At 37.7% G+C, this 10,599-nt stretch overlaps 1 protein-coding gene across 1 annotated transcript; it reads left to right on the top strand.

Annotated features, from left to right (window-relative positions):
* The first annotated feature begins 5,608 nt into the window (after nucleotides 1-5,608).
* Nucleotides 5,609-9,964, top strand: LOC142164072 (uncharacterized). Its single transcript, XM_075221245.1, has 4 exons — nucleotides 5,609-6,974; nucleotides 8,427-9,050; nucleotides 9,204-9,415; nucleotides 9,800-9,964. Exons 1-4 carry the CDS (start codon nucleotides 5,609-5,611, stop codon nucleotides 9,962-9,964), a joined length of 2,367 nt encoding a protein of 788 aa, XP_075077346.1.
* The last annotated feature ends 635 nt before the right edge of the window (nucleotides 9,965-10,599 follow it).

Raw genomic sequence — 10,599 nt, 5'->3', positions numbered from 1 at the left:
ACATAACAATGGAAAGGCCATTATGGATTCAAATGTAGCTGATTGTGATGATTCAGACTTCTCATTAGTTACAACAGAGTCATCAACATCATCAGACATATGGTTGATGGACTCGGCTTGTAGCTATCATATGTGTCCCAACTTTGTGGAATTTCAAGAAGGAGAATATGGAGTCGTCCACACAGCGGATAATAGCCCTCTTACCTCATATGGCATTGGTTCAATACGATTAAGGAACCATGATGGAATAATCAGAACATTAACAGATGTTCGATATGTACCGGATTTGAAGAAGAATCTCATCTCTGTGGGAGCCCTAGAATCAAAAGGGTTCAAAATCATTGCAGAAAATGGAGTGATGAGAGTATGCTCCGGTACACTAGTGGTAATGAAGGCTAATCGGAAGAATAATAATATGTACCGCTATCATGGTAGTACAGTTATTGGGATAGCGACAGTGACATCCAGTGACGACAAAGAGGCAGAAGCAACCAAGCTATGGCACATGCGCTTGGGACATGCTGGAGGAAAATCCTTGAAAACTCTATCAGATCAAGGATTGTTAAAAGGAATAAAGGTTTGCAACTTGGAGTTTTGTGAGCATTGTGTCAAAGGGAAACAGACAAGAGTTAAATTTGGTACAGCGATCCATAATACTAAAGGCATTTTGGATTATGTACACTCTGATGTTTGGGGTCCTTCCAAAACACCTTCATTGGGTGGGAAGCACTACTTTGTAACCTTTGTTGATGATTTTTCTCGAAGAGTGTGGGTGTATACAATGAAAAACAAAGATGAAGTGCTGGGAATTTTTCTCAAATGGAAGACGATGGTGGAGAATCAAACAGGCATGAGGATCAAGTGTATTCGCACAGACAATGGAGGTGAATACAAAATTGATCATTTCAATAAGGTCTGTGAAAATGATGGCATTGTCCGACACTTCACTGTTAGACATACACCACAACAGAATGGAGTGGCAGAACGTATGAACCGGACCTTGCTGGAGAAGGTACGGTGTATGTTGTCCAATGCTGGCTTGGGCAAAGAATTTTGGGCTGAGGCAGTTACATATGCATGCCACCTCATTAATCGCTTACCATCTACTGCTATTGATGGCAAGACACCATTTGAAAAATGGTATGGAAAGCCTGCTGTAGATTATGACTCTTTGCACGTGTTTGGCTCAACTGCATATTATCATGTGACAGAGTCAAAATTGGATCCAAGGGCAAAGAAAGCTATTTTTATGGGAATTACTTCTGGAGTCAAAGGATATCACTTATGGTGTCCTATGACAAAGAAAGTAATATTCAGTAGGGATGTTACCTTTGATGAATTTGCTATGGTAAATAAGGTAACAGAAAATACCAAACAAAATGAAGGTGCTTCTAAAAAGGTGGAGTTTGAGGGAAAATTTATTTTTCCTACACAAGAAGCAGAGGAGGAAACAAATGAAGATTACCCTCTGGAAGGAGAGCCAGTACAGGAGATTCCAACTCAGGAACCTCAACAAAAACTTGAATCAATAGCAACCAGCAGGCCAAAAAGAACAATAACGAAACTTGTTCGTCTCATAGAGACGGTTGCTTGTGCAACCTCAATTGTAGCTGATGATATTCCTACCACTTATAAAGATGCTGTCCAAAGTTCAGAAGAAGATAAGTGGAGGATTGCCATGAATGATGAAATACAGTCCCTTCATTAGAATCATACATGGAGATTGGCCAATCTCCCGAAGGGAAAGAAAACAATTGGGTGCAAATGGCTATTTGCAAAGAAGGAAGGATTTCCTAACCAAGTAGATGTTCGCTACAAAGAAAGATTGGTGGCCAAAGGATATGCTCAAAAGGAGGGAATTGATTACAATGAAGTGTTTTCTCCAGTTATAAAACATTCCTCCATTAGAATTATGTTGGCTTTGGTAGCACAATTGGATTTGGAACTAGTTCAGATGGATGTAAAAACTGCGTTTTTACATGGAAACTTGGAGGAGAAAATCTACATGACTCAGCCAGAAGGATTCAAAGTTGCTGGAAAAGAAAATATGGTATGCAAACTTGAAAAATCATTGTACGGATTGAAACAATCTTCTAGACAATGGTACAAGCGATTTGACGAGTTTATGTTGCGGCAAGGGTACAAGAGAAGCAAATACGATCATTGTGTGTATTTGCGCAAGCTTAAAGATGGTTCCTTTGTATATCTTCTCCTATACGTTGATGATATGTTGATAGCTTCCAAGAATTCAGAAGAAATTGATAAATTGAAGAATCAACTGAAGAAGGAGTTCGAGATGAAGGATCTGGGTGAGGCAAAGAAAATTCTTGGCATGGAGATAATTAGAGATAGACGTTCAAAGAAACTCTGTTTATCTCAGAAAGAATATTTGAAGAGAGTACTACAACGTTTTGGCATAGATGAAAAGACTAAGCCAGTTAGTACTCCACTTGCTCCCCATTTTAAGCTAAGTACTACTATGTCGCCAATGGATGAAGCTGAACGAGAGTATATGTCAAAGGTACCATACACAAATGTTGTTGGTAGCTTGATGTATGCAATGGTTTGCACAAGGCCTGACATTTCACAAGCTGTTGGAGTTATTAGCAGATATATGCACAATCCAGGGAAGGAGCATTGGCAAGCTGTGAAGTGGATTCTACGGTATATTCATAATATTGTAGATGTCGGGTTAGTTTTTGAGCAGGAATACAATCAGTCTGTAGTTGGATATTGTGACTCAGATTTTGCGGGTGATCTGGACAAACGAAGATCAACTACTGGTTATGTGTTTACTTTTGCAAAAGCACCAGTTAGTTGGAAGTCTACTTTGCAGTCAACAGTTGCTTTGTCTACAACAGAGGCAGAGTACATGGCTATTACAGAGGCTGTGAAGGAGGCAATTTGGCTTCAAGGATTACTAAAGGAGCTTGGTGTTGAACAAAAAGGTATCACAATTTTTTGTGATAGTCAAAGTGCTATTCAATTAGCGAAGAACCAAGTTTATCATGCAAGGACGAAGCATATTGATGTTCGGTATCATTTCGTACGAGAAATCATAGAAGAAGGAGGAGTCACAGTGAAGAAAATTCATACTACGGAGAATCCTGCTGATATGCTAACTAAGGTGGTGACTGCGATCAAGTTTCAACATTGTTTGGATTTGATCAACATTGTTGAACACTGAAGATTGAAGATGAAGACACAACCAAAATTTGTTATTGAGAGAGAATTGAAAATGTGGAATTTTGCCAAGGTGGAGATTTGTTGAAGTTTGGCAAAATGCCAAAGTCCCGCATCGGTTGGGAGTTAAGTTTGGGGGGATTTTCCCCCTATAAAAGAAGGCCTAATGTTTAGGATTGAAACACACCTCTCATTTGCCTTCTCATTTGTTTAAGGCATTTGTATCTTCTCTCTTTAGTATTATTTCATTTATATTTTTGGAGTGGAATAAAATATTGGTTGTGTCCGAGGAGTAGGCAAAATTAGCCGAACCTCGTAAATTCTGGTGTTCCCTTTATTGTTGCTTTACTGTCTTATTTATTATTTGGTGGCTGTCCTAATTTTTGGTATAGTAGTTGTGACTTATTCACACTATATACATTTGGCTTCCGCAACAATTGGTATCAGAGCCAAGGTACTGTCTAAGTATGCTCTGTGGTTGCAGCATAGTCTGATCTTCCACATCAGAAAAGATTTATCTTGGTAACTGTGCCAAGGTACTGTCTAAGGTTCGAACCGGCTCCGTGGGTTCCTCTGTCCGGATTCCACTATGCCTTTGGCATTTTCCTGAAAGCGACTCCTTACTTCAATTGGCACCGGGTCTCTAAGGCATCTTCAATCCACATCTTGGTTGTATACCTGTGGTTCACTTCATTCCAAGTCTTTTCCAGGAACTCCCTCAAGCTTTCCTTTAATTTTCATGAAGCATCTAAGATGTTCGGGTTCAAACCATCAGTAAACGCGGCTGCAGCCTATTCCTCTGGTATTGTGGGCAGCATCATTCTTTTCCAGTTGGAACCTCTCCACAAAGATTCAGAGCAATTCCCCTTCACGTTGCTTTATTTTAAATATGTATACCTTGTGAATTTCAACTTTTCGAGCTCCGGCATGAGCCTTCAAGAAAATATCTGCAAGCATAGTAAAGAGTCAATAGAATGTTTAGGTAAAAGAGTATACCAAGTTAAAGCTCCCTTTGTGAGCATTTGTCCAATTTGTTTGAGCATGACAGATTCAATCTTGTCCAACTGCATATCATTCACGTTGATGCCAGTTGTATAAAGTTCCACATGCTTATGTGAATCCATGGTACCATCGCATCTTGGAATATCAGGCATTTTGAACCTTTTTGGGATGAGCAATGAAGCTGCATTTGGCTTAAATGGCAGTTTCTCGTACTTTTTGGTATCTCCCCCCTTGATAGTAGGTGAGGCCCCGGGTATCTGATCCATTCGAGCATGAATCTCCTACACAAAACTGAAAAACTCATCCCTATAAGTGTTTTCTTATGTTTGCATGATTCTAGATCCACTCGTTTCGACCCCTGAACCACGAGGAACCTTATCTGCTTCCACGTTGGTTGCAACATTCATGAAGGTATCAGTAGTCGAGGGTTATTAAGGCACGGTCATCCCAGAACGAGAATTGTTAGTGAAGGTACCTACGACATCCTCCATACGCGTCATGAACACGTTATGTGCAACCACCATGTTCTTCACCGCCTTCTCGAATCTGGAGCTTCGTCTGCGATATCCCTGTATCCCTAGGATAATGTAGTTGAATGCACCATGGGACATACCGTTCTCTTTGATATCTGCTACTTCCATCCCTTTCATCATTAAGAGTCCCAACCTCAGCTAGAAGTATAGACTGATCTGCTTCATACGGAGAGGGCTGGTTTTCCTCCCGCTCATGTTATTCAAAGTGATGTGAACCCTACAGGTCCTTGGACACCTCTGGGATTGATGGGTTCACCAAGTGTAAGATAGTTTGTTATTGGCAAGTTGGAAGTGGGATTCTTCCCACATCGGAAGAAAGAAGTTCCGTGCCTGTTATGTGAAACACCTTCGAGACCGACCTTACTCGTACCGTGCCTGTTAGCCTCGGAACTGATCATTATGAAATAACACTCAACAGATACGAGTTTGTCTCAATAGGTACGAGTTTGTCTCAATAGGTACGAGTTTGTCTCAACAGGCACGAGATTGACTCAACAGGCACGAGACTGACTCAACAGGCACGAGATTGTCTCAACAGGCACGAGATTGACTCAACAGGCACGAGATCCTAGAGTTAATTATTTTTAAAGTAAAATCAAATTTATTTGAATTTTAAATTCAAAATTCGAATAAATAGTCATGTCTGTTTGTGAAACAAGACATCCTTTCTGAAAGGGTCTGTTGGTTGCCTATAAATACACAAGAATTCCAACGAAGTGAGATAGAAAATCACAAGTGCTACTGCAGGCTTTGTTGTATCCTGAAGAGAATCGTTTTGTATTTTCCCTAAATTAGTATACAGGCGATAACTCTTTAAGGACAGTCGATTTTCACGCCTCAAAGCCAATTTGATTATTTTATTTCTAACAATCTTAAAGAGTTATTCTGCTATGGAGAAATTGATGTCTGTCGTTGAGAATCCGAAGGAGTTCATCAAACTTGATCGTTTTGATGGAACGAACTTTACCCGTTGGAGAGACAAGATGATATTCTTGTTGTCTGCTCTCAATATCTACTATGTTCTTGATTATGCCTTGCCTCCAATGCCTGAGCCCACAACAAAAGATTCTGACGTAGTCAAGGAAGAAAGGAAGAAACGAGAACATGATGAACTGTTGTGTCGCGGCCATATTCTGAATACTTTGACAGATCGACTCTATGATCTTTACTGCAATCTGAAGTCACCAAGAGAGATTTGGACTGCTCTACAAACTGCATACCAGAATGAAAAACGAGGTATTGACAAATTCCTGGCTCTGCAGTACTTTGAATTTAAAATATTTGATACTAGGCCTATAATGGATCAAATTCATGAACTGCAAATCTTAATATCAAAACTAAGTGATCTTGAAGTTAAAATTCCTGATGCACTTCAAATAGGTGCTATTCTTTCGAAATTGCCTTCCTCTTGGAATGACTATAGAAAGAAAATCCTACATTCTATGGATAAAATGACTGTGGAACAATTTCATACTCACATTCAAATTGAAAGTGAGACTCGTGCTCGTGATGCTATTAGTCAGCCTTCGAGTTCCGCAGTCAATTTTGTCAGTCAGAATGGTTCAGGAAGTGGGAACAAACATCTGAAAGTTTCCAAAAAGTCTTCTTTTAAAAAGAGAAAGAACTTTAGTTGTCATCATTGTGGAAAGAAAGGCCATATGATTCGGGACTGCAGATATAGAAAGGCAGGAATAAATTTCAATGCAGGCAATACCGAAAAGTCTAGAAAGATTGAAAAATCTGGAAATTCTGAAAAGGCAAACATAGTGGAAAATTCTGCCCAAGGACTGGTTGTCATGGTTTCCGCAATGCAAATTGGTATGGTCACAGAGTTGAATGTGGCTACCGCTGCTACAAATACTCAAGACTGGTGGCTAGATTCGGGTGCTACTATTCATGTTTGTTATGACAAGAAGATGTTCAAGACATATGCAGAAGTGCAGGATTCTGAACAAGTCTTGATGGGAAACCATGTTGCGGCAGATGTTGCTGGAAAAGGAAGTATTGAGATTAACTTCACATCTGGCCAGAAGTTGACATTACTGAATGTATATCATGTTCCTGATATGAAGAAAAACTTAATGTCCGCTGCTTTGTTGTCAAAGAAAGGCTTCAAGATAGTTATTGAGTCTGATCATGTAATAGTGTCTAAGAATGGTGTTTTTGTTGGAAAAGGCTATAACTGTAACGGCATGTTCAAATTGAGTATTAATGAAATAAATTATGTTTCTGCTTACATCGTTGAGTCTGATTCTTGTTTATGGCATGCTAGACTAGGACATTTAAATTTTGGCTCCTTGAATTATATGTCCAAAAATGGTTATATCTCATGTAAAACTCAACATATAAAATGTGAAATTTGCATACAAGCAAAGATGACAAAGAAACCATTTCGTAAAGTTGAAAGATCCACAGAACTATTAGATTTAATACATTCAGACTTGTGTGAATTAAATGGAGAATTAACTAGAGGAGGCAAAAGATATTTTATTACTTTTATAGACGACTTCTCTAGATTTACATATGTTTACCTACTTAGAACTAAGGACGAAGCTTTTCAAAAGTTTAAAGAATACAAGTCTGTTGTGAAAAATCAAAGGAGTAGGAAGATTAAAATTATTCGAAGTGATAGAGGCGGAGAATATTTTCCTAATGAATTTAATAAGTTCTGTGAAGAGCATGGCCTAATACATCAAATGTGTGCCCCTTATACTCCTCAACAAAATGGGTTAGCGGAAAGAAAAAATAGAACTTTGGTGGATATGGTTAATGCTATGTTACTTAATGCACATTTGCCACATAATTTATGGGGTGAAGCACTACTAACTGCATGTTATATTTTAAATAGAGTGCCTTCAAAAAGTATGCATATTTCGCCTTATGAGCTTTGGAATGGTAGAAAACCAAATTTAAATTATTTTAAAGTGTGGGGGTGTATATCCTATTATAGAGTACCTGACCATCAAAGAACAAAATTGGGTCCTAGAGGAATTAAAAGTGTTTTTATAGGATATGCACAACACTCCAAAGCTTATAGACTGCTAGATCTAGAATCTAATGTCATTATAGAATCTATACATGTTAAATTTATTGAAAATAGATTTATAAATGACAATGTTGATGAAATGACTGAAATAAATGGAAAACGTATTGATGCTAATAAATTGTCGCTTCCTGAAATTATTAAAACTAAGGAAAGAAGTGATGATATGCAGATAGAACCAAGGAAAAGCCAAAGAATAAGAAAGGAAAAACATCTTGGTTCTGATTTTATTTCTTCACAATCTATAGTATTTCTTGTTGAAGGAGATAGGACAAACGTTTGTAATCAAATTCCAATTGTATTAAATGTTGAAGAAGACCCAAAGACGTTTCAAGAAGCAATGTCTTCTAGAGACGCTGCTTTTTGGAAAGAGGCCATTAATGATGAAATGGACTCAATTATATCCAACAACACTTGGGTTTTGGTTGATCTTCCTCTTGGATCAAAACCTATAGGTTGTAAGTGGGTCTTTAGGAGAAAGTACAATACAGATGGTTCCATCCAAACCTTCAAAGCAAGATTAGTTGCAAAAGGTTTCACTCAAAAGGAAGGCATAGACTATTTTGATACATATGCTCCTGTTGCAAGAATAACATCGATTAGAGTCCTTTTATCCTTGGCCTCTATCTATGATCTTTACGTACATCAAATGGATGTTAAAACAGCCTTTTTAAATGGGAACCTTAGTGAAGAAATATATATGCAACAACCTGAAGGATTTGTTCTTCCGGGAAACGAGAAGAAAGTTTGTAAATTGATAAAGTCTCTTTATGGTCTTAAACAAGCGCCTAAACAGTGGCATGAAAGATTTGATAGTGTAATACTATCAACCGGATTCGTACATAATAATGCAGACAAGTGCATTTACTCTAAATTTACAAAAGAATATGGAGTAATAATTTGTTTATATGTCGATGACATGCTGATTTTTGGTACGAATCTACAAGGAATTACCGAGACCAAAAAGTATCTAACCTCAGTTTTTAAAATGAAGGATTTAATTGAAGTTGATACTATTTTGGGAATCAAGGTCAAAAGAGATAACAAGCAAGTGACTTTGTCACAAGCACATTATATAGATAAAATCCTTACTAAATTCAGTCATTTAGGAATAAAGGGGTATAATACTCCTTATGATTCTAGTGTTAAGCTAACTGCAAATACTGGAAGAGCAGTAGTACAGTTGGAGTATGCAAGTGCGATAGGTAGTATGATGTATGCAATGCATTACACTAGACCCGACATTGCATTTGCTGTTTGTAAACTTTCAAGGTTTACTAGTAATCCAGGTAATGATCATTGGAAAGCAATAAGTAGAGTACTTGGATATTTAAAATATACAAAGCACTTAGGCATTTGCTATAATGGTTTTCCTAATGTATTAGAGGGATATTCTGATGCAAGTTGGATTACAAGTGTTAATAATAATAAATCCACATCAGGATGGATATTTACTCTAGGAGGTGGAGCCATTAGTTGGGCATCCAAGAAACAAACATGTATTTCCCATTCTACTATGGAATCTGAATTTATTGCTTTAGCAGCTGCTGGAAAAGAAGCAGAATGGTTGAGGAATATGTTACTTGATATAAAGTTGTGGCCACAACCTATGCCAGCCATTTCCATATTCTGTGATAGTGAGACTACAATGTGTGTTGCTCACAATAAAATATATAATGGGAAATCGAGACATATAAGCTTGATACATGCTTATATAAGAGAATTAATTACCAATGGAGCTATAGCTATAATATATGTGAGATCAAATAAGAATTTGGTTGATCCACTTACGAAGTCATTAGGTAGAGATGTAGTACAACAAACTTGTGGAGAGATGGGACTGAGACCCTTAAATTAAATACAAGGAATAGGAACCCCACTTTGAGTTAGTATACACTCTAACAATATAAGTTCAATGGGTAATAACAAGTTACTTGTATTGTTTAAGCGTTGATCTCCTCTTTAGGAGCCCTAATTCTAATGTACTACTTACTGTTATATGAGGAGTTAAGGAGTTGTTAAATGCTTGTTATAACAGGGGCATAAAGACAAACTCCAAAGTGCATACTGTTACATGAAGAGGTTGATTAATCTTAATGGAATTATTAATGTCTGGAGTAACAGGGACATATTAACTAATTCCACCTATATGAATATTGAAGTGGTGCCGCTTCTAGCAAGATTTAAAGGGTTGATCTTGTAAATATTCATGAATTCAGGATGAGCACATGGCCGTAAACGTGCTAAAGTGAATACTGGATTTTCTAAGCTACTAGATAACACTGTGTGTGTGGTACTTTCGGTTTTGGCACAAGGAGTTGTGGTTCAAATCTTAAGATACCATTAACTTCGTCAAAACTTTAATATACTTACACTAAAGGAAAGTTCAAATCTGTAAAAGATACTTTCAATTATTCACAAGTGTTATGAAGCGAAATAACAAACTAGTGGGGGATTGTAAGATAGTTTGTTATTGGCAAGTTGGAAGTGAGATTCTTCCCACATCGGAAGAAAGAAGTTCCGTGCCTGTTATGTGAAACACCTTCGAGACCGACCTTACTCGTACCGTGCCTGTTAGCCTCGGAACTGATCATTATGAAATAACACTCAACGGGTACGAGTTTGTCTCAATAGGTACGAGTTTGTCTCAATAGGTACGAGTTTGTCTCAACAAGCACGAGATTGACTCAACAGGCACGAGACTGACTCAACAGGCACGAGATTGTCTCAACAGGCACGAGATTGACTCAACAGGCACGAGATCCTAGAGTTAATTATTTTTAACAGTAAAATCAAATTTATTTGAATTTTAAATTCAAAATTCGAATAAATAGTCGT

The sequence above is a fragment of the Nicotiana tabacum genome, chromosome 1, assembly GCF_000715075.1.
Source record: "Nicotiana tabacum cultivar K326 chromosome 1, ASM71507v2, whole genome shotgun sequence".
Taxonomy (NCBI): Eukaryota; Viridiplantae; Streptophyta; class Magnoliopsida; order Solanales; family Solanaceae; genus Nicotiana; species Nicotiana tabacum.
This window is presented reverse-complemented; position numbering and strand designations above follow the sequence as displayed.